The 25,067-nt window shown below is 48.6% G+C and overlaps 1 protein-coding gene across 1 annotated transcript in view; it reads right to left on the reverse strand.

The window, feature by feature from the left end:
* The window catches only part of Tmem63c (transmembrane protein 63C), a 68,840-nt gene that overhangs the window by 19,612 nt on the left and 24,161 nt on the right, over window positions 1-25,067 (reverse strand). Inside the window, exons 3-9 of the mRNA XM_038337289.1 lie at window positions 18,128-18,333; window positions 17,558-17,637; window positions 17,049-17,130; window positions 11,346-11,383; window positions 4,712-4,854; window positions 3,478-3,526; window positions 723-831 (exon numbers count right to left, since the gene is read on the reverse strand). Coding sequence (XP_038193217.1) covers window positions 723-831; window positions 3,478-3,526; window positions 4,712-4,854; window positions 11,346-11,383; window positions 17,049-17,130; window positions 17,558-17,637; window positions 18,128-18,271 — 645 coding nt within the window. The 5' untranslated portion in view covers window positions 18,272-18,333. The remainder of the gene's footprint in view (window positions 1-722; window positions 832-3,477; window positions 3,527-4,711; window positions 4,855-11,345; window positions 11,384-17,048; window positions 17,131-17,557; window positions 17,638-18,127; window positions 18,334-25,067) is intronic.

Raw genomic sequence — 25,067 nt, forward strand, 5'->3', positions numbered from 1 at the left:
GATGAAGACTTGGGCTGGGGACACGGGCTCAATGGGAGCCTTATGGACACTTGCTGCCCAAGCATGAGGACCTGAGTTCAGATTCCTAGCATCCAGGTGGAGAACCAGGTGTGGCCAAGTCTGTCTGTGACCTCAGCACCGTGGGAGTCAGAGACAGGAGGATCACTGAGGCTTGCTGCCAGCTCACCTCACTCTAGGTTCGACTAGAGACCTTGTCCCAAGAGAATAAGGTGGAGCGTGACAGACCAGGACACCTAATGCTCTCTTTTGGACTCCATGTGAGCAAGTATACATACATGTGAGTGTACACAACACACACACACACACACACACACACAAAGAAATAACAAAATAAAAAAGAAAGATGAAGTCTCCAAGTGCAAACCTCAGCCAGGGAGTCGGCTAGGGGAATTATCCCCAATTGCTCACACCCCAGGCTGGGAAAATTCTAGGACACACATTCTAACCCAGCTCTCTAGGGCAGCAGAGGTAGAGGAGGGGAGGAAACATTAGCAGCTACCCTACCATCCAGCACGAGGGGCTTTCACGGCTTAGCAGTGCAGGGGGGTAGTAGGGGATACTAGGACAGGGGGAGTGGAGGGAAGGGCATGCAGGGGTAGGGCAAACAAGGGCTCGCTCCTACTGGAGCGAGATCTCCCCCCACCAGAGAGCCAAAGATGGCATTTTTACGAAGCTGGGGAGAACATCCTTCACACACTCACCTTGAGGTTCTTCTTGGGCACAAACCCCAAGCAGTGATGGCCCATGAGGGCGAAGTTGATGAGGAAGTACAGGAACGCGAAGAGACTGTGCAGCCACAGGAGCTTACTCCTGCAGGGGGGTGAGGAAGGGGGGCGGGGAGGGGTGGAGCACAAGACTCATGGGGCTGCAGGCCTCCGGAGCCCCACAGTGTTGCTATACCCCCATCACACCATCAGCATCCCCAGACATCCCTCCCACCACGACAGCGTCCCCAGACTCACTCCCACTACAACAGGACTTTCAATGGACTAGACCCAGGGTTGGCACCTTCTCGCCAGACCCTCAGAGGGCTGCCCTGACCACCATTCCCCATTCTACCCGTGGGGAAAGGAAGGCCAGAGCAGTGGCTAACCTGCCTAAGGGCACTGGGAGAGGAACCACAGCTGCCCATCCCGCACCTCACAGATGCCCAGTAGGCGGAGGGAGGAGAGCTGGGTCATACGCAGCGAGAGGAAGGCTAGACAACCTCTCTTCCCTGAGCAGAGGGCTGGTGGTCACTGGGCTCTGCTTCTACCCTCGCTTGTGGCTCCCAGGATGCTGTCTCAAGGCATCTGACCAGAGTAGTTTGGAAGTTTGAGCGGCATGGCTTGAGGAGAGCAAGCCTGGTCTGCTCCTCCTGGCTTGGAGCCTCTGCCTACCTAAATATGTGCCTAGCAGCTCAGATTCTACATTAAAGAGCATCTCAGCATCACCTACAATGGGATAGGCCCTCCATCATTAACCATTTAATTAAGAAAATGCCCTACAGCTGGATCTTATAGAGGCGTGTTCTCAATTGAGGTTCCCTCCTCTCTGATGACTCTAGCTTGTATCAAGTTGACATAAAATTAGTCAGCACACTTAATGCATCTGCTCCTGAGAAGACTTTGTAGCAGGGCAGGCGGAGGGTATACTCAAGATGTGCGCAGTGGGAGTCATGTACACCGAAGGCCCCTGATGCTCTATGGGATTCCACATCTTGGGAAGGTGGTGCGGGAGAATTATCTGTATTCTGTCAATCATGTATTTTAATAAAATGCTGATTGGCCAGGCAGGAAGTATAGGCGGGTCAACCAGACAGGAAGTAGAGGCGGGGCAATGAGAACAGGAGAATGCTGGAAAGGAGGAAGCCCATTCCTCCCATTCCAGCCCAGACCTCCAAAAAAACAAGATTTAATCTGCTTGGCTGAGAAAGGTACTGAGCCACATGGCTAATGTGGATAAAAATAATAAATTAATATAAGTAATAAGAGCTAATAAGAAACCTGAGCTAATAGGCCAATAAACTATGGAGTTTTATAAACTATGGAGATCTCTGTGTGATTTTCTCCAGGACTTGCTGGCTGTGGGGTACCGGGCGGGAAGGAACCCCCAACAAGCAGGCCCTCATGTTACAGGAAGGGACATGAGGCTCCTCAGAATGACTGACTCAGGAGATGCTGGTTGGTGGCTCTGCTCCAGTTGGCAACTCTAAGGTGGGCAGAGCTGGATGGTGGAGGAGAGGAGAGGATGCCACAGCTCCATGCTGCTGATCCAAGAGCTGTAGCAATGCTAGCCTGCTCTGGGGCCAATGCAGGAGGTTAGAGGTGTAAGGCAGGTAGGGGTGGGATAAGATGGAACCCACTTCTGCAGTTTGGTCAGGAAGTTGGCCAAGCCATTCAGGGAGCCTTAGCGTAGACAAGCAGGGCCACATCGGGCCCAGCTCAGGTTTGAAGTGGCTACCAATCAGGTTGGCTGGTTCCTGACCTGAGAATGGGAAGGAACCCAGAGAACTTGTCTTGTCCTAGGGTTTATATTTCCCATACTTAACGGCTAAATCTGGAGCAAGGGTTTCCCCAGATGCAAAGCCATCAGATGACCAGGAGGTAACAGTAGTGAAGCCTGCCAGCACCTGATTCTCCTGTTGCGGACATCAGAAGCACAGGCTAGAGGACCTGTGAGTCACTCCATTATTTGAGGTGCAACCTGAACCTGGGGTTGTCAAGGATACTGCATTTTGAATATACCCTCCTCCTGCCCTGCTACAAGGTCTCCTCATGAGCAGATGCACTAAGTGTGCCGACTAATTTTATGTCAACTTGGTACACACTAGAGTTATCAGAGAGGAGGGAACTCAATCGAGAACACGCCTCTATAAGATCCAGCTGTAGGGCATTTTCTTAATTAAATGGTTAATGATGGAGGTCCATTGTCCCTGGGCTGGTGGTCCTGGGTTTATAAGAAAGCAGGCTGGGCAGGCCATGATAAGCAAGCCAGTAAGCAGCACCCCTCCATGGCCTCAGCATCAGCACCTGACTCCAGGTTCCTACCCTGCTTGAATCTGCCTACCATGTCTCTAGTCCTCAGGAATGGCCAATGTGGGTAAATGGCCACTCGTGAAAATGGGGAAACCAAGGCATTAAGAATCCTTCCCCAGCCGGGTGGTGGTGGCGCACGCCTTTAATCCCAGCACTCGGGAGGCAGAGGCAGGCGGATCTCTGTGAGTTCGAGACCAGCCTGGTCTACAAGAGCTAGCTCCAGGACAGGCTCTAAAGCTGCAGAGAAACCCTGTCTCAAAAAAAGAATCCTTCCCCGCCAGGAGAATACAACTTCTGGCATCCTACTCAGGACCTGGATCCCAAATGAACCTGCCTGCCTCATCAGCGCTGAGCCACTCATGCCGGGTACCAACGCGTTAGCCTGTCTTTCCCCGCCAGCACCCAGTCAATAGAATGGGAGTGAGGATCAGGTACCTACTCTGTGGAGACATTAACAATGGTGGTCCGACCAAAGTGGCTATTCCAGTCTGAAAGAGAGAAGAAAGGGCCAACCTTGATCCTGGTCTCTATACTGCTCGGGGCAGTGGTGGGGACAGAATTCAAGGTTTCTGAACAAATGCCAAGGATCTAGAAATCCTTGCCTATATCTGCTTTTCCTTCTGGTCCCCAGACTGTCCCCAGCTACCAGCAAAAACATCCTCCTCCTGGGTGGTCCTGGCTTGGGCTCTAATCCGTGAGACTAAGCGTCTATAGGGAATACCCCGTGCATGACTGGCTTGTAACAGACACACAGCAAACTAGTTTTGAGGGAACCAGATGGCTGTCTAGCCACCAGCAAACCGATGACATTGGCAATCCTGGCCACAATCCCAACAAGAACCCAAACTCCAGAAAATTGGAGTTTAGACAATGGACATTTTCTTATTGGAACCAAATAGATTCTTCTAGCCACGCATATTAATGTGTTTGTTCAGACGGTCCCAGGCTTCATAGAACTTCTAAGATTCCTGCATTATCCTCGCCACATGCTAGCACTAGGGATGGAAATCTGGAAGGTCAGGCACACTCCCTCTGGTGCTGCAATCTGGTGCATACTCAATATGCTGCAGTGGATTCATTCAGGTCTACCTCTGGCTGAGGAGAAACCGGGAAAACCCGGGGAATGAGGGGAAACTGGTTGCTAACTGGACATCGAAGGGACCACTGGACGCCAGCCTTCCCTCAGCTCTGTCCCTCCCGCCGTTCTGAGGAAGACACGTTTGCTGTTCCCCGAGTTCCCACAGAGTACCAGGTACTTGACATCCCTCCCTCCCTCCCTGTGTCTAAATAGTGGAGGGAACAGATTTAGAAGGTAAAATACTTTGTGAGCTTGGGAGAAGGCGTTTTCAAGTATATGTGGGCAAAAGCTGGGGAGCCAGGATCTTTCTATCTCAGGAGTCAAGCTCGCGCTCACGATGCCGCCTATTACAATGTGTGCGCAGAAGCCCTACCAGAAGAATTCTGCAAGAACAGGGGTGTGTCCATCAGGGTATAAGTCAGGAGACGGGGAGGTCAGAAGCCTCTCCAGGGAGCCACATATCCTCCGACAGCACAGGGACAGTTACAGACAGTTCCAGGCTGATCTGTGAGCATGTCCTATCCCTGGTCCGCATATGAGGAAACTGCAATAGGGTTTGCCTAAGGATACCAACAGCCCGCTGAGCGCTGCCTACCCAGAACAGTCCCAATGTAGTTAATAGGCAAAATGATGCCCAGAGAGGGGATGCAGAGGATGAGCACATAGATGATGAGGTGATACTGGAACATGATGTAGATGCGCGCATCATCGCCGCACTTGCTGATCAGGTCCCGGTCCCTGCAAGAGACATAAACAAGAGAGAGCGTTCCTTGGGTACCAGGGTGACCACCACTTGCCTGGGGATAGGTAGAGGAAGCAGTAGGGAAAGGATCACCTTCTTCCTAAGTTTTAATCTTGGGGAAAATATTGCCCTGCTTCTCAATGCCTCAAGCGTGCCTGAGAGCATGTCGGTGAACACAGGTGCATCAGAAGGGCCGTGCTATGGGCACACGAGGGACCCAGAGCCCAGAGAACTCATCAGGTAGCCTTGCAGTCCTTCTGTAAGCATTGCAGGCTTGAGGTGCTGGCAATGGACACATCGTTCCTGATAACTCAGATGGGTCCCTTCAAGAAAGTTCTTTATTTTTCAGTTCCTTCAACTCAAAGGCAATGCTCCACACTGCCAGGCTGACCAAAGGGGAAGAGCAGGTGAGGGCAAAGGGGTTGGGAGCTTTCCTCTGCAGGAACTGAGTCTGTGCACCGGCCAGACACGCTGGAGAACAGCCGGCCTTAGCTACTGAAGGTGAATGCATGTACACTCCATGAACCAGCAATTTCACTCTTAGGTGCTATCCAACAGAGAGATGACACACCTATCAAAAGATATGTGTAACAATCTATAGAATCTATAGGTGCTTGATTTATAGCCACCCTGCCTGTCTAAGTATGATGCCAGTGCCAAGTGAAGTCTGCCACAGTGAGAGGGGTTTTCTTGTCGTCTCGGTAATTAGGAGGTTAGAGGCAGGAGGATTAGGGGTTCAAGGCTATCGTAAGCTACATGGTGAGTTAGAGGCCAGTCTGGACTATATGAGGCTCTGTCTCAAAAATAAACAGCAAAGGCTGGAGAGATGGCTCAGTGGTTAAGAGCACTGGCTGCTCTTCCAGAGGACCCAGGTTCAATTCCCAGGACACACATGGCAGCTCACAACTGTCTGTAACTCCAGTTCTGGGTGATCTGGTCCCCTCACATTAATATACATGGAGGCAAAACACCACTTTTACAAGTAAAAGGATAAAAGGGACACACTGTTGTAGAAAAATTGGAAAATAAAAAGGAAAATAATTCTCTTATGATCTCATTAAACCTAAGATGATTTTAAAAGATTTATTTATTTTTATTTATGTGTATGTGCAGGCCTACATGCGTTTATGCGTAGTGTGTGTGCATAAACTTTGGAGGTCAGAGAGTGTTGGATCCCCTAATACTACAGTTTGATGTGGGTGCTGGGAACTGAACCTGGGTCCTATACAGGAACAGTATGGGTGCTCTGACGTTTAGTAACGCATTTTGAATAATTTCCGTTTGCTCCTCATGCAGCTTTTCCTTAATGATGGTTAAGGTTTGAAGATGGGGTGTCCCCTCCAAAGCCATTCTGGAGTTTGGGATCCACTGTGAGGTATGAAGGGGGTGGGCAAATGTGGGCATAAACACCCACACACACGCACACATGCTCACAACCATGTCGTCTCCTCATTCATGGTTTTTCCATGCCTACCCTTCTAGGTAAGTTCATTGGTTACCTTTAGATTCAAATATCTCGTGCAGGATTCAGATTTTTCAAATATTAGAACAAAAAGTACATAGGTTTTCAATAACTTAATTTAGAGACTTATTCGGAGCTCCTGATTTTCTGTCTGTGAGTAGCCAAAGCATCTCCTTGCCCTAGACTCAGGAATTAAGTCCCAGAACAGGATCTTGGGGAACTGACGGGAGAGTGTGCCTGTGGAAGAATGGGACGTGTCTTGCTGCAGGCTTGGGATACAAGAGCTGATCTCTGAAAGAAAAAGTGTGTCTGAAATGTATATATGGAGGTCAGGGGGAATCTCCAGAGACCCTCCAGATAGACGGACAGACAGGGTGGAGGGCTGGACTGGGCAGGATTAACAAGGTTTTCCTTCTGGGACAGGAATTCTGCCTCCAGCTCAGGATCCCTCTTTCCACCATTCTTGGTATTATCCCCAGGACGCACGTCTGTCTCCTCCTCCTGTTCTCCTTACTTCCATCTTCCTACACATCCCTTGGAAAGTAAGTTCTTTTCAACATTGGCTTACCCTAGAAATGCCTCCTCCAAGAAAGACCCAGACTGCGAAGGTAGACACCTTCCAGCCATGCCTGTGTGGACTTGTGTGATCTTACACCCTAGAAGAGACCCTTTCCTCTTCCTCTCTCAGTGAGGTCTCCCTGGGCCTTTGCTGATCTTGCCCCTTAGGTGGCCCATCTGTTCCTGTCACTTCAACTTCAGTCTCTAAGCATCTGTCTGCCAAGTCTAAATCCTCTGCTCTGACTTGTCTCCTAAGCTTTAGTGCTGTTATTTCTATAGCTGGTTGGTCACCTCACAAGCTTGCCTGAGCCATGTGTCATCATTTTATTTCTTCTCCCACCCTCTGCCTTTATTATTCTCCATCAAAACAAGAACTCAGCATTTTCCTGTAGACAGAAATTTCTGTCCTGCCTGGTCCCACAGCCACAGCCATCTAGTCCCAAAGAAACACACAGAGGCTTAAATTAACTATAAGCCTATTTGGCCTAATAGCTCAGGATTATTATTAACTAGCTCTTACATCTTAAATTAATCCATACTTCTTACCTATGTTCAGCCATGTGGCTTGGTACCTTTTCTCAATAATACATTCTCATCTTACTTCCTCTGCATCTGGCTGGTGACTGCATCTCTGCCTTTCCTCTTCCCAGAATTCTAATCTGGTTGCCCTGCCTATATTTCCTGCCTGACTACTATCCAATCAGTTACTTTTATTAAGCTAATATAAGTGACAAATCTCTACAGTGTATAAGAGCATTATCCTATGCCATTTTCCTTTAAAATCAGCACATGGGGACCTGGAGAGATGGCTTAGGGGATAAGAGCACTGACTGCTTTTCCAGAGGACCCAGGTTTGATTCCTAGCACCCACATGGCAGCTCACAACTATCTGTAACCCATGCATATGGTGCACAGATACACATGCCAGCAAAACTACAATACAATAAATAAGTTTTTAAAAAAAACTGGCATTTTAAGCTGGGTGTGGTGGTTCATGCCTTTCATCTCAGCACTTGGGAGGCAGAGACAAGATCTCTGTGAATTCAAGGCCAGCCTGATCTATAGAGTGAGTTATATACAGTTATATATATAGAGAGAGACCCTACCTTAGATAAATAGATATATTAGATAGATAGATAGATAGATAGATAGATAGATAGATAGATAGATAGATAGATAGATTGGATGGATGGATAGATAGATAGATAGATAGATAGATAGATAGATAGATAGATAGATAGATAGATGGCAGCAATTCCTTCTCTTTTTCCCCAAATTCCCCTTTTCATGGCTGATTGTAACCCACCCATTATGAAGGACACAGGGAATCTTTGAGGCCATTGTTTCTCCGAGTAGATTGAAGAGGAGTTTGCACACAGACTCGGGCTGAGCTGACTCCGCTCAGTAAAAGATTTAGCTGTCACCTAAGCCACTGCTCCACAGGGCGCCAGATGTAATACAAAGCCCCACTTTTCTGCCTTCCTTGATGGTGTGATTCCCATAGAGAACCCTTTTGATAGGAGCCTTGGGGTGGGGTAGGGACTGGGAGTCAAGATGAACGTGGCTACGCACAAAGCTTGTACATTGACCTTCTTTCTCACTGACCTGCGGGTTCAGGCATTGACACACCAAAGGCTACGCACACAGATTTGCAACAACACAGTGACCCAAATCTTCTGCACTTACTGACCTCACACCTGGCACATGAAGTTCTATTGCTTTTACCACTGCTCCATTGACATTGTCGGTTTTAATCGACAATTTGACATGATCTGGATAGATTCACCTGGGAAGGGAGCCCCAGTGAGGGACTCTCTACATCAGGTGTGCCCATGAGTGTGTCTGAAGGAGATTATCTTGGTTACAATGATTAATGGGGGAAGACGTGCCTACTGTGGGTAGCACCGTTCCCTAGGCAGGGGATCCTGGACCGTATCAGGATGGATAAAGCAAGCCAGGCACTAGCATGCAACGCTAATTCACTGCTTTCTGCTCTTGACTGTGATGTAATGAGACTAGTTGCTTCTAGTTCCTGCTGCCTTGACTTCCCCAAAATGACAAGCTGTAACCTGGAACTGTGAGCCCCCACCCTCCATCAAGTTGCTTTTATCAGGGTATTTCAGCACAGCAGTGGGAAACAAAACTAAGATTACATGCCAGCAATGGAGAAAATCCAGAAGGTCAGCTTCAAACACCCTCTGGGGAGTCTTTTTCTCTACCCTTGAGGACATGGTCAGTTGAGTGGACCTGTTTATTGTACTCTCTTTCCCTTGTTCCTATATGAAGGAATGAAAAACTGCCCCAATCTGCTTCTGCCTGTGAATTTGCCAAATGCATGAAGCTATAGCTGGCGTGCACTGCCTCCTGGGAGAACAAATGTTCAGACATGCGTTTGGATGTGGCTTGCCCTCCTGAGAGTGCCTATGCCACATGCCTGGTCTCCACTATGTTAAGAAGTTAATCTGGGGAGCACTGCTTCCGGGAAGTAACTCCCGTGGAAACCTGTCAGTTATTTCTCACAAGGATGAGTTATAAAAGATTCTCTCTGGGATTAGCGGACCAGCCTGGGCTACATAATAGACCTTCTCTCAAAAATAAATATAATGAAATAGTGGGGTTGTACTTGTATAAGAATGACAGCAGACTTTAAACTTTCTAGCAATGAAAACATGTGTGTTCTGGCTTGTGTGTGTTTGATAAATTAACAAAGCAAGCAAAGCCAGATGTGAAGACATCTGAAAGATTGCCCTCTGCTAGCTCACCTATGGCTCGGCATAGAGAAGCTGACACTTGCCCCCCACAAAACAATGGCTACTTCATTTTGGGGGGACTACAATGAGGGAGGGAGGAGCAGTGGAGGCCAAGGTCACACTGAGCTCCCAGCGGAAGGCACAGTCCTAGGCACAGGTCAGGATTTCCATGACCCAGCCTGAGTTTCCTGAGACCCTGCAGGATCGCAGATGGGAAAGAGAGATGCCCTAGTGGCTACCCAGGGATGGGTCTCAGAAAAGCCTAGCTAGGAATGGTGGGTGTGGAGAAGTATGGAGTTTGGCAGCCTTTGCGGAGGGAAGCAGAGTAGCAGGGCCATCCAGGTCAGTACCTGGTCTCTGCGGTGGCTGTTCTCGGTTGTCAGCCTGACCATGACTACATCTGGAATTAACTAAGACCCAATGGCAGGGCATGACTATGAGCAATTTTTTTCTTTAATTAAATCATTTGAGTAGGACGATCTACTTGCAATGCAGGTCTTTGAGATATAAGATCCACCTTTAGTCTGGATCACACTTTCTGCTGGCAGTTTCGATAAAGGGCATGGCAGAAAGAAGCTCTCCCTCATGTCTGCGTGTTCTCACTACTGCAGGCAAGTTCATTCCTTCACTGGCATTAGAGCCTGCTGCTTCAGGATCCCAGCGTATACTGCAGACCAGCTCAGACATCCAGTCTTGTGGACTGAACAACTACTGGATTCTTGAACCTCCCCTTCATGGGCAACCATGATTGGATTAATTGGGCCACAGTTTGTAAGCCATTCTAATAAATCACTGTTCTCTCTCTAGAGAGAGAGAGAGATTCACTCTATAAGCTCTGTTCCTTTAGAGAACTCTAATTTCAGTCCCTAAGGAACAGCAAGGCTGTACCCTGTGGAGCATGTGTCACCAGGCCAGAAAAGACCCTGGAGAAGGGACAGGAGACAGGCAAATTCAGGGAGAGCCCAGAATCATATGTGATGCTGAGCACAGCCAAGGAAAAGCTGTGTGTACGTGTGCACGTGTGTGTGTGTATGGGTGTCCGTGCATGTGTTCATGTGTGTACGAGTGTATATGTCTATAGATATGAAAGGTCATGAGTATACATACCTCTGTGCATGACTGTTCATGCCTGTTCGCATGTGTGTGCATATCTCTGCATTGAGGGTGCAGCCAAGATTCGCTCTAATATCTGTCTATTCAATTGTAGGCTGAGAGTGGGTAGGTGTGAGAGAGCAAGAGTCTTGGGGTCTGCCTCTACAGAAACCCAGAAGGTAAGGTGAGCAAGAATCACAAGGCTGTGGCTTTGCCATCCAGGCTCAGAAAGGAGACGTCTGTCCTTCTGCTCCAGAGAACTGATCCCCCTTGACAATATGAACACAGAAACCAAGCATGCAAAGAACACAGAAACCAAGCATTTCTTAGAGCAGAGTTCACAGGCTTGCTTTTGTATGCATGGGGGTAACAATTCCACTTTACATGGGGGTCTCTCCCCAAAGGCTAAGGCAGAGGTGGCATGGTCACAGGGCGGGGCTCAGTTCCCATTCTCTAGCTACAACCTGGGAAAGGGCTCTCTGCCTACACTCGAAGAGGCTGGAAGCAGAGTAGCCTATGGCACTTAGGCCTGTCATCCAGGGAGGGTCTGCTCATCTCTGCAACCCCTTCCTACCTCACCTCACTCCAGGGCGACACTAACAGAAACCCCAGGAGAAGCACTTACTTCATGGTTAGGCTGTTGAAGAACCAGGAACAGAAGCCCTGGAAGGGAAAGAAGAGAAAGTGTGAGAAAAGCCGGCCTGGCTTATTTGGCCTGACTATGGGGACCCCGGCAGCAAAAGGTTATGTTGGGAGTCTCCCTCCATAAAGGGAGCTTTCTAGAATGGGTTAAGTGCTGAGGGAAATGTCTCCCTGGAAGTGAGTGGACAGCCTTGCCATCCTGATACAGGGAATGGGACTTGGAAGGCCGGAGGGACTCCAGGGAGGGGCTATACTGCTCCTCTCAGTCTCTCTGCTGCTGAGAAATCCCCCATCCCCAACACACATGTGGTCTAGAGCTTCAATGATTGGCTGGCCAAAGGGAAAATGGCCCAAAAGGAGCTAAAAAAAAGATATAGTAATCCTCCTGGATATTGGAAGTAGACACAATCGCCAGGCAAAAATTGGGAACTCGAAGGTGGGGCGAGATGTGGCCAAGGGAAGATGCGGAGAGAAAAGCGTGAAGGGGAGAATTGGGGGAGCTCGGAGGAATGGGATGCTTGAGATACAGGAAGGGTGGATATGGGAGCAGGGAAGCATATATCTTAATTTAGGGAGCCATCTGAGGGTTGTCAAGAGACTTGACCCTAGAGGGGTTCCCAGGTTTCTAGGGAGACACCCCCAGTTAGTTCCTTGGGCAGCTGAGGAGAGGGAGCCTGAAAAGGCCAGTTCCTATAGCCGTACTGATGAATTTCTTGCATATCACCATAGAACCTCCACCTGGCGATAGATGAAGAAAATGACTGAGCCCCACATTGGAGCACTGGACTGAGCTCCCAAGGTCCTGATGAGGAGCAGAAGGAGAGAGAACATGAGAAAGAAAGTCAGGACCGTGAGGGGTGCGTTCACTCATGGAGACAGTGGGACAGAACTAATGGGAGATCACCAACTCTAGTTGGGATGGGACTGATGGATCATGCGACCAAACCGGACTCTCTGAATGTGGCCTACATTGGGGGCTGACTGAGAAGCAAAGGACAATGGACGGGCTCTGTGGGAGCCTTCTCAGCTTGGTCGATCACCTTCCTGGACCTGGGGGGAGTTGGGAGGACCTTGGTCTTAACATAGAGTAGGGAACCCTGATGGCTCCTTGGCCTGGAGAGGGAGGGGGGGTATGGGTGGAGGGGAGGGGAGGGAAGGGGGAGGAGGAGGGGAGGAGATGGAAATTTTGGAAATTTTTAAATATAAAAAAATAAACCATGAAAAAGAAAGAGGCTGGATATGGGTGTTGGGAGTTTCTCTCCTTCTGTGTGCCTAAGTGTCACACGAACCCTGTAGTGTCTTGATGCCATCTCTGATGTCACATGCAGACAGCTTGAGAACAAAGCTAGCTCAAAGGACAGAAGACTGGGGTACGAGGGGGCCCACTCAGCAATGCTGGACTTCCGGTATCTAGCGGTGCCTGAAGCAGCTGCTTGTCTTGGATCTCCCCAAACTTGTGCCTTAAATGACCCTTTTGTGGTAAAAACCAGTTTGAGCGAGCCTTGGCTCTTGCAGCTCAGTGTCTTTGTCTTGTTCCATACAAAATGCCTTTCTCTTGGATCTTGCTGTCTGGGGTTTCTAGGTAGCAGGGAAAGGCAGCCTCAACCATGGTAAAGCTGTGGGGAGCCTCAGAGGAAGTCAGCATGTGAAAGCTCTCTGTGTGAATGAACTGGGGCCTGTGGCTCTCAGTTACCAGAGCAGCTAGTCAGTAAAGTGCCCCCATGTGTTTAATTCCCTCTAAGGCCCCATAAGGACAGCAAAAGCTTGGACAAGACTGTATCTCTGGATTGGCCCCATTCTGTGGGCACCGTTTCTGGGAACTAAGTAGGCTCACGAGACTGACAGACCTCTAGAACCACAGGAATTGGAGAAAGGTCTTCCCTAAAAGAAAGCAGCAAGGACAGGCAAAAGAAAATCAATTGTTCCCTTGACACAAGGTCCACCCTTCCAAGCTTGGGTACAAAGTGAGACCTCCTCCCTCTTAAAGGCTTGTCTGTTGAAGGTTGGTCCTAGCTGGCCGCTACAAAGATGTGAGTGTGCTAACATCATTCGTGGGCCAGTCCATGGGTGGTTATAAGTGAATGAACTCTTAGGAGGTGGGGGAGAAAGTAGGCCAGTAGGGCACATGTTTTGTTTTTTTCAGAGACAGGGTTTCTCTGTGTAACAGCCCTAACTGTCCTGGAACTAGCTCTGTAGACCACACTGGCCTTGAACTCACAGAGATCCACCTGCATCTACCTCCCAGGTGCTGGGATTAAAGGCGTGCGCCACCACCGCAGTAGGGCACATTTTTTTTTTTTTTTTTTTTTTTTTTTTTGGTTTTTCGAGACAGGGTTTCCTTGTAGTTTCTAGAGCCTGTCCTGGAACTAGCTCTTGTAAGTAGGGCACATTTTTGAAGACTATATCTTGTTCCTCATCTCTCCATCTCCCTCTCTCTACGAGCAGAGGTGTGGGCTGAGCGTAGATTGAGCCCTCTGAGTCGGAACAAGCCTAAACAAACCTTCCTCTGTAAGTTAAGTTGTGGCTAACACAATGTCCTTGAAGCCAGAGCCCTTCAGGAAAGTCAGGGACTGAAAGCCAGTTGGGAGGCAGACATTCCCACCCCACAGGGAAGGGCCACCATCTTTCAGGAGCTGACGAGGCTGAAGAGAGTAACAGCATTGTCACAGTGAGTGTTTCTCTGTCACCATCCTCCTCACCCTCACTATACAGTTAATAGCAAATGCCTGACTTAACGGAGCACTCTAGTGGGGCCCGCTTGACTGAGAGCTGCACGGTAGCAGAGGCTACCCCTCTGCACTTGCCCTCCTCCTGCAGTGTAGCAGAAGCTACCTCCCTGCGCTTGCCCTCCTCCTGCACTGTAGCAGAGGCTACCTCCCTGTGCCTGCCCTCCTCCTACACTGTAGCAGAGGCTACCCCTCTGCGCTTGCTCTCCTCCTGCATTGTAGCAGAGGCTACCTCCCTGTGCCTGCCCTCCTCCTACACTGTAGCAGAGGCTACCCCTCTGCGCTTGCTCTCCTCCTGCAGTGTAGCAGAGGCTACCTCCCTGTGCCTGCCCTCCTCCTCCTCCTCCTCCTCCTCCTCCTCCTCCTCTTCATCTTCCTCCTCCTCCTCCTCCTCTTCATCTTCCTCCTCCTCCTCCTCCTCCCATAATGATTTGCCTCCTTAGTTTTCCTTTCTTTTCTTGTTTGGCTTTTAAGACAAGGTCTTACTACATTCCAGTCTGGCTTAGAACTTACTATGGAGTCTAGACTGATGACTGGCTTCTTAATTTTTAAGAAAGAAAATAATCTTTTTATCATTACAAAACACAGACACATAGGCACAGGGCAGTGTGTCTGAAAATAAGCCTGTGTGTCGCTGTCGCCCTTTGACCTGGAGTCTCCAAGAGCCAGCCTGACTCCCTGAGGCTTCATGTACTGGATGACGCCACAGCCTGACAAGAGGTCTTGTGAAGACAGGCTGGTCTCTTGAAGGAACAAACGTGCTTCCGCTGACCGCACACAACAGATCTGTATGGTGTTAATTACAGCATGGGCTCGTCTGGGTACTCAGATATAGGAGTCACAGGGGGAAGAACGCACAGGAAGCTGGTCATGCAGACAAGGGGTCGTTTCAGCTGGGTTAGGGATGTTAAAGAAAAGAATGCTTTCTCCGTAAGCGAAAACAGAAGTCTGGGATCCAAGAGGGTTGGTTAGGGTCCCAGGATGAGAAGACTCTAAAAAGGGCTGCTGGGGAAGGAAAGGGAAATAGGTGGAAATCTCTGAGATGGGAAAGAGGCAACATCCACTGTTGAGACACAGACTGGGTGTGGGGCAAGGGAGCAAACCGACAGGCCGTGGAAGACATCTGCAATGGATTAGAAAAGCATTAGGAAGATAGTGAGAGCAAGCGTAGAGACCAGTGTCTCGGGTCACGGGGATGGCTCTGGATGCAGATGGAAGATGAATGGGGCGGGAACAAGGGAGGCCCCTGGGAGATCACTTAGAGCTGCTGAGGCATCTGGACAAGAGACTGGTGGGGGCCTGAGCAGGGCTGACTCAGGAGGAACAAGACCGTGAAGGTCAAGGCATCACAATTTGGGGAAGAGATGGGAAAGGAAGGGTATCTAGCTAAGAATGAGACGGGGATAAGACAGGACTGAAGTCGGGGATGAGAAGCGGAGGAGGGTGTCATAGAGGGATCAGAAGTGTGTAGAGGGTGTCACGGGGTCCTTTAGGGTGTCACCGGATAAGAGGGGTTGGAGGCCTTCGGGACTAGCAGGAAGGACATGCTGAGAGGTAGGATGGCCGTGGTGACGGCTGAGGTTGTGAGAATGGATGTCATGACTAGGAGACAGAGAGTGTGAGGCAGAGGGAGGGGCTTGGGACAGTCAAGGGACTCTAACAGTGGAGGACTCTGCAGAGGGGACAGAGGTGTCGGAATGAAAACCCCGCAGAGCGTGCCATAGACCCAGCTGAACGCACCTGCTGAAGGCAGAAAAGAGGCCTCCAGTGTGCCAAACTTTCTGACACTGTGACATAACACTGTCATCTACAGATGAGTCAGCCACATTCATAGCTCTCCTGGGACACATGTGACCCTCGCCAACAGTTGGGTTATGCCTCTTTTTTTCTGAGAGACAGGCTAAGATGAGGACTGAGGAGAGACCACTGATGGCCTTGGGGCTCTGGTGGAGTCAGGCAGGAGATAACGCATTTGAGAAGGTCAGGGAGAGGTGAGAGGTGAGGAAAATGACCACTGTCTCGTCAGCTGATGAGGCTGAGGAAAACAGCAGTGACGGAGGCGGGTCTTCTATCCATCTGTTGCTTTCATTGGTTAATTAATAAAGAAAACTGCTTGGCCTGATAGGTCAGAACATAGGTAGGCGGGGAAGACAGAACAGAATGCTGGGAGGAAGAAGGCAGTGAGACAGTCACCATGGAGCCAGCCACCAGGTCAGGCATGCTGAATCTTTCCCGGTAAGCCACCACCTTGTGGTGCTATACAGATTATTAGAGATGGGTTAAACAAGATGTGAGAGTTAGCCAGTAAGAGGCTAGAGCTAATGGGCCAGGCAGTGTTTAAATGAATACAGTTTGTGTGTTGTTATTTCTGTTGTAAAGCTAGCTGTGTGGGATCCAGGTGGGATGAAAAGCAGGCCTGCTAGCCTCTCACTACACAGCAGTATGGTGCTCGTGAGGAACACGCACAGCCCTTCTACTTCCTCCCCTCTCCATTCAGGTCTCTGCTCAACGGGTGATGTCAGTGCTCAAATGATCGCTACCCACAATGCTGTCTCACCCTTGACATAAGCCTTTCTTTGTCCCCCTTGATGAGCATGCACTCATCATTGTCCTGACTGCATTTATATGTTTGCCTCCCATCCCTGGAAGGAAGTACCATGAGGCAGGACTTGGTCCATGGTCCCCTGTCCCAGGGATGCAGTGAACACATCACAGGTACAAACGAATGGCAAGGGGAGAATTCCACAGGAAAAAGAAAGCAGAACATTGGACTGGACAAGGTGAGGAGCCCTGCATGATGAAAGGGAGACACTCTAGGACCTAGGGATGGTTAAGACTTCCATCTTCCCAGCGGGGAAACTGAATCTGGGGAGCCTGAAGAAGCAGCTTCTATGCTGTGCACTGTGACTGCCTGCCCAGGGCTGGGTTCCCTCCCAGCCCTGACCTCTTCCAGCACTCACCTTGTCCCGACGTTCCACTTCCAAGGAAATCTCGGAGGGAGACGACTTCTCGCTTTGTTCCCCGTAGATCAGCGAAGTCAGGCTGCCCGCCAGGAAGGGTGGGGGTGGCAGGGAGGTAGAAAAGGAGAAACAAAGTCTCAGACGCCTGCCTTGTTCCTTCTCTGTGCCCTAGCTGGGGGACACCGGCTGCTCTTTCTCAGGGCTGTGAGCTGTAGGACTCAGCTTCTAAGCTGAACACACAGCTCTGGGGACAGACACAGCCATTTCTGTTACCAGGCGCAATAATGCACTTTCGGAGTCCAGCCATGGGTTCCGGGAAGACCAGGCATAAACATGACTATATGCTCCAAGATGGCTGCCCCCCCATGTTCCTGCCCCTTCAGCGAGGTCAATGCAGGGGCAAAGGTGAGGGAGAGGGCGCTACTCGCTGAGGAGACACTTCCTGCAGCTTTGGCACCGGGCAGGGTCTCCCAAGGGAGTGGGGTGCTCACCATCCTGCCCCCCCCTACCTGTCATTGTGTATCAGCAGAGCCAGGCGCCCGTAGTCCCACGCGGCTTTCCGGAGGAAGGAATAAAGCAGGACAACAAACTGCAGACCCAGAAAAGCAAGATGGAGCCGGAGACTTCTCAGACCCTGCCTCCTGCACCAGCTGCCTATATTCCCATGAGGGACACCCCCCCCCCCCACAAAGTCTACAGCGTGCCCCTCCATCAGGTGATAAGTTCTGACTCAGAAGGAGCTGTGCCTCTGAACGGAACATTTCCTGACCCAGCGCAGATGGTCAGCTTGTTGAATGGAGGAGCTGAGGGTGCGTTCAGAGTAACTGAACAAGAATATTCCCCATGACAACATCAGCAAGGGGACAGCGAAGGAAGAAGGTCCAAAGGATGTAAAGAGACACAAGAATACTGCCTCTTCCTCCAACCCCAAAGCCCTCTCTCCCTGAGCCACCTAGGCCGGGCCATCACTGTGGCTGGTGTCCTCTGAGTAACTGGGATCCTCACTGTATTTCTTCGCTATCCAGCACCTACCCCGGCTAAGCTCTCCCTGTGTCTCTCCCAAAGCACCCAAGACTTACCACCCATAAGATGAGGTTGAGTACAAGCACAGTGGGGATCCCCCCAAAGGGCTGCCCCTGGAGGACAGTGCTCCGGGACTGGAAACAGTCGTTCACCGTCATGTTGTGGGGCTTTGTGCTCAAGGCCTCTGGCGAGGAAGACATCCTGGACACGCTCAGGCTCCCGGTCTGGTGGAAGGTCTCAGACTCAGGGAAGGCTCCCCACTCTGCAAAACACAGAAAGATGCTGGGGAGTATGGGGACATGCACTAAGGACACCGCTCATTAGGCTGGGGGACTGATGAGACCCAGGGGCCAAGGATGGGTTTGGAATTATGACATCAAGGGAGAAGAGCTGGCTCATTTGGGCTACAAGGTGACAACCCCATAGCTATGCAGACAGAGTAGCTCCAACCCCCTTATTTTATACTGCTTGTTCCTATTTTAAAAGTTGCAAAGACTGGGCAGTGGCGGCACATGCTATTAATTCCAGAACTTGGAAGACAGAGGCAGGCAGATCTCTGAGATCATGGCCAGCCTGGTCTACAGAGTGAGTTTTCAGGACAGCCAGGGTTCATAGAGAAACATTTTTTAACTGTAAAATGCAAGTGTAAATGTATCTTCCTGTTGCTCTCCTGTGGAACTCCTCTTACATAGAAACTGGCAAAGCTCACAAACCGAAGCTGGATCCCAGAGTAGAAAAGTTCAGGTTGGCAGACAGAGCTACCCATGTGGACGGGGCTGACTGATGTTCCCCTGTACATTGTACAACTCTCTAAGAAAGGGAAGACACCTAAGGATGCAGGATGCCTAGTGTAGAGGAGTGAGCCAATAAACTCCTGGTCTAATGTAATTTATAGTGTGTGTGTGTCTGTGTGTGTGTCTGTGTGTGTGTCTGTGTGTGTGTCTGTGTGTGTGTGTGCGCACGCGCGTGCGTTCGCGCGCGTGTATACACACACGAGGATGGCCTTAGGTGTCATTCTCAGGAATGCTTTACATCTCTTGTTGGCTTAGAGCTCATGAATTAGACCAGCCTGGCTATCCAGCACACCCCGGGGATTTCCTGTTTCCGCCTCTCCAGTGCTGGGACTACAGCCAGCCACACCTGACACTTTCATGTGGGCTCTGAGGACTAAACTGTGTGCCCGCACTTTTGAGGCAAGCACTGCACTGACTGAGCTATATCCGTAGCTGGCAAACTGCTGGTCTTGTCTTAGAAGCAAGCAGACCAGAACCTGCATTCAGTAGAGCTGGGCATTATGGTAAGCCCCAGATGTAACGCCATGGTCACAAGCATTAGAATTTTTCAGGTATGGCTAAGAGTGGCAGCTCTCAAACTGGCTTGCAAGTCTGTCTGAACGCCAAAGACTTCCGTTTTGGCTCTAGATCTTACTCTGTCCTGAGTCTCTTTGCTCTCATTCAAGACAAGTCTTATTTATTCAATCAATCAATCAAACAATCAAGCAAGCAAGCAAGCAAGCAATCAATCAATCAAGCAAGCAAGCAATCATTCAAATATTTTGTGATCAACTGCTTTGTGCCATATATGTGCTGGTGGTACCTCAATGATATGACAAACAAAAAGCCCTTCTTCTTGGTACCCTAGTGGGGAGAAACATACAGGAAGAGCATCAGTGACCACTGCGGATACTAGCCATTCCTTCATGGGTATGGGGAAATAGCCTTCTAAGCAGATACAAAGGTCTCCCAGTGTGTCGAGTGGGGACAAACAGACTCTGTGGCTGGACAAGGGATGGTGAGGACAGACATGCATCACCTAAGTTTTAAAGGATCTTTGATTGCGAATACAGGAATAAGGAAGGGACAAATGAGGAAAGAGAGGATCCTCAGAATCCAGGCCATGGCAGGCAGGCTGCACGATGGTGGCAGAAAGCATCTGGACACTTTGAACACGGAGTCAGCAGGAGCTCCCAGCAGACTGGATGGGGAAAATGATAGATGGACAGAAGTCGGGATAACTTTGAGGTTTTCAGCCCAAGAAACTGAAAAAATAAATAAAATGGAGTTTCTGTTGCTGGCTGGAAAGATGGGGAAAGAGGAGACTGGAATGCAATGGTTTGTGTAGGCATGTTAAGGAGCTGTGGGAGTGGACCCAGAAGACAGCCTGGAGATATCAGCATGAGACAGAGGCCACCAGCATTAGCAGCCCTCAGAGGCAAAGGACTAGACCACTGAAGGAGGGGTACAGAGAGGGAGGATAGAACAGAGGGGTCAGGGTAGAAGCCAGTGACTGGGGAACAGCTGATAACTGTCTAAAGGAGAGGTACCACTGCTGCGGAATAGTCTGTCTGTATACTGTAAATATGTATTACTCTCACTGGTTAATAAAAAGTTAACAGGTTGGTAGCCAGGCAGGAAGTACGGGCGGGACAGCTGGACCCAGAGGACCCTAGAAGGAGAAAGGGCAGAGCCAGGAGAGACATCAGCCAGCCTCCCAGGAAGCAGGATGGATAGAAAATGAGGTAATAAGCCAGCAGCCACGTGGTGAAGCTTAGATAAGAAGTATGGGTTAATTTAAGCGTAAGCCTGAGCTATTGGCTGAGCGTTTATAAGTAATATTAAGCCTCTGTGTTGATTATTTGGGAACTGGTGAGTGAGAGACAAATGTCCAGCAGCATATGATGCCCAATGTGGGGCCAGAATCTCCATGTAAAACCTGACAAAAGCTTTAAAAGGAATTGTAGGCTCACAAGGACAGAGTCAAGCACGGCTTCTTTTTTACTTCCTGGGCGAGCTCTATTTGCTGGTGGTGAGCAGAGGTGTAGCTTCTTCAAGAGATGGCTTCCTGGCTCAACGATAGCGCTAGAGGCAAAAACAGGTGGCTCTTTTAAGAGGCCCTGCTACCAAACATGTATATGATGTTTATGAACAGTGGGCAGTTACTTGGTGGTGGCGTGGGCCCCAAAACTTCCCAGAGTTGGGGCAGTAAACATGGCTCCCAGAGTTAGTGGTAAATGTACCTCTGCCATAAGACTAGCCTCTCAGGGAACACAGGGGAGGAGCCAGCTGCCAACACGCCATGATTTAAGTTATACAGCAGGTTTGTTTATGTATTTATTTATTTTCTCAGGCAGACAGAAAAGGTTACAGATGCACAGTTAGGAGATATTCAGACAAAAAGAGACTCTAAATGGGTCACCGTGTGTTTAAAAATATGTGTAGGCTTGGGAGAGAGAGAAAAAAGAATATATAGAGTCAGATTAAAAATACAAGTTTAAAATAATAAAGTCCTTTAAATATAAAGTAATAAAAATATAATAAGCTATGTAAAGATGAGTCCAGACAGTCTGGATCCTGTATGTTATTATGCTGTCTTTGAATGATTTGGCTACTAAGAGATATTGGAATATGGAAACTGCTGGATTAAACCAACCTATATATTTTAAAAACTTCTTGACTTCAAAATCTAAGTCAAGAGATATGTCACTTCACAGGAGAAGTTATGCTTTTGTTCTCACAGGAGACGAGAGGCTATGGATTCATTCTGGGTTAAGGAAAATCAGGTTTGATCAAGGAAGACCCAGCCCCCCTGAAAATCCTGGCTATAAACATAAAATGAACCTAAAAGAACTACAGGGCACAGGATTTATATTTTATCTGCTCAAACACGTAACATAAAATCATCTTTAACTGATTTGTGTACAACACACAATCTATACTTGTACTAATGCAGATAAATATTTTACCTTTAAAAGTTTATATATGTTCAGAGCCAGGGGACCAAACACCAATGCAAATGATGACCCAGGTGGTCCAGCATCCAGAGCAGCTTCCAGGCTGCTGACTGAGATGATTCAGCCCCACAGAATACTTCAGCCGAGACTTAACAATCATCCTGATTTTCTCAAGGTTCCCACAAAGATTATCAGCACCCCCCAACCAACAGTAAGTAGTCTAGAGAACTATATCCACATCCAAAAAAATGAGTTATGGATATTTGTTATTCAAGAGGGTTGGTTACAAGTTGTTAATGGTAACGTCAGGAGAAAAAGGCTGAAGGAAGGAGGTTAGATTCAGGGATTTTGTTCTAAAGAGAAAAGGGGGTATAGAAAAGATAGGATAAAAGGATAGATTATTAAATCTACTTTAATCCAAAAAAACCCAATTATTAATCTTAAATATTTTACATTGGTAGGATTTTGGTTTACTGATACAAATTTAAAGTTAATAATTTTGTTATACTGTGTGTATATTTCTACTCCTGTTCGGGGTACTGTGCTTATGTAGCTCCTTTAAAGATGTAGTGTATAACTTAAAAATATAGGTTAATAGCTAGTCATCTCTAACAGTCAAATGTATAGTCACGTTAGGCATGTTTTCTAGGCCATACACAGATATATTTAGATAGATAGATGGTCTTCAAGCACTTCAAAAACCTACAGAATATAACATTTAATATGTTTAATAACCTAAGGCTAGTTAATAATTAAGGAGCAGTGAGACACATCTGCTCCTGGCAACACTGATCTACTTCAGAGAAGATGATGAACATCGAGAAAACTCCATTTGGAGTTTTCTTTCTTTAGGGCAAAAGCTAGTCATATACACACCACACACACACACACAAAAAAACTGTCCTTTTCTCAATTGCTGACAGTATACTCACCAAACTGGACCAGCAGGACACAGAAAGGTGACAGCCAAGTCCTTCAAATTTCCCTGCTTCATAAAATGGTCTGTCGGATATGCTAGGCCTGTAGGTCAGGAATAGATTTCCCCACATTGCAGAGGAACTTTGGATTCCTGTTGGCCCTAGTGTCCCTGTCGTTAGCTACATTCCACCCTTACAGGCTCTCTGATGGAACTGAAGACTAGATAGTAAAGTGTTCTTTAGTTATAATAAAAGGGAAGTTAGGGACAAAATGTTGAATTCACAAAGATAAGATAGATAATTAAGTACTTTCTCTATTTTTCTCAAATATAAATGGACTGGATATTATAACTGCAATTCTTTCTTAATATTTTTCTGATACATAGTTTTACTATATTTAAAAAAACCTTCTTTTTAACTAGACAAAAGGGGAAGTACTGTAGAATAATCCATATGTACACTGTAAATAGATATTACTCTCATTGGTTAATAAAAAGCTGACAGGCTGGTGGCCAGGCAGGAAGTATAGGTGAGACAGTCAGACACAGAGGACTCTGAGAGGAGGAAGGGCAGAGTCAGAGGAGATGCCAGACAGCTGCCAAGGAAGCAGGATGTATAGAAAATGAGGTAACAAGCCATGAGTTTTGTGGCAAAAAAAAAACCCAAAACAAAAAACATTTGTGGGTTAATTTAAGTGTAATACTTAGCTAGTAACAAGCCTGAGCTATTGGCTGAACTTTAATAATTAATATTAAGCCTCTGAGTGGTTATTTGGGAACTGGCAAGAGGGAGAAAAATGTCTGACATCATACTACAATCCCAGACAGGGCTTCAGTGGGGAACAAGGAAGGCTTGGGAGTTGCAGGGAAGAGAAAAAAAAGATAGCTCTCCACCACCACAGGCCAGCACTGAGGAGAAACAGCTGCCCTGACGGGCTGCTGCAGGACCTCCAGTACCAGGAGCTGAGGGAGGCCGAGGAGTTGGGGTGTTTGCACTCTGTGGGTCCTGTGCCACTAGAGCTCAATGCTGACGATTACTCCATGCCCAGTGACCTTTAGTAAGGTATAAAGGTTGCCATGCCTCCGCTTCCTCAACTGTCAAATGAGATGGTGACTGACACATTTCACAGGGCTGCTGGGAGTTGAGAGAGTTGAGATTTGTGGGTCCTATGAAGCAATGCCTGGAACTGGGCAAGCATCGTGTAGAGTCTGTAACAGGAGAAGCAGATGTGACGTCCCGGGGGGCACAGGGCTGTCATCTCAGGATCTGGAAGGGATGGAAGGTGGGGATGTAGGGGGAAAGAGCAGGAGATGAGGTGGTCCGGGAACTGGGCTAACTGGCAGGAGCATTAGACCATGGAGGCTTCGTTTTGCCGTGGGCAGCAGGCAGTGAGTGCAGCTGGTCCGATTGCTGAGAGTAAGCGGCTGCTGAGTGCTGAGCCTTACGCGGGACATTTCTATCAGCCCCCACCCCTCAAGGTTCAGGGAACACTGTAATGATGGGATGGGAGAAATAAGAGCCGGAGGATGTGCTGCAAAATGCTGTCTTTGGACACGGGCTGCTGTGGGAGCCCCTTCAGCCAATAGCCTCATCCAGCACTCGTCCACACAGCAGCTATGGCAACTTGCATAACACCCGAATAAGACCAAGCCAATCAACCTTGCAGCATGGGTGGGCTCACCTCTAGCTAAGGAGCTATTGGCAGCTGATGGCTGCTGAAGAGGGAAAGTCTTCTTTTCTCAGGGGTGTGGCCACTGGTAGGCTGCCCAATCTCTGCCCAAATCCATGCACATGCAGGAAGCAGTGACCAGACTCGGTTTAAAAAAAAAAAAACCAAAGGAGGATATGAAGGCAAAGAAGGGAGGTTTTAAGTAGGAAAGGGATTTGGGATGTAAATGATGAAGATACAGTGTATATGAAATCTTCATAGGATAAATAAAAATATCCTTTTAAATTATCCTTTTTGTAGGGGCTGAGGACACAATGAGATTCACCTTGAGAAAGAAAGGAAAACACAAAGTTCACATTCTACCCCCTGCGTTAGTGTCAGGCAAGAATCTACACCACCCTCCTCTCATTCTACTGAGATGTCCTGGGTTTTATTGTATACTTCAAGGTCGGTGACTAACCTATCATGGTTGACATTGAACACAACACACTCCCTTCACAAGCCTGAACATCAGAGTGACAGCAAAGGTATCCCTAGGGTAAGAGAGAAGCAGCCATGTGAACCATCCCTGGCTTGAGGTCCACTTCTGCAGGAAGCTACAGTTCTGTTGTCGGCCACTTGGGGGAGCCCATGCCAAAGCAGAAGGTACTGGACGGTGACAGCCCCACCCCACCTCCGCC

The sequence above is a fragment of the Arvicola amphibius genome, chromosome 7 (genome assembly GCF_903992535.2).
Source record: "Arvicola amphibius chromosome 7, mArvAmp1.2, whole genome shotgun sequence".
NCBI lineage: Eukaryota > Metazoa > Chordata > Mammalia > Rodentia > Cricetidae > Arvicola > Arvicola amphibius.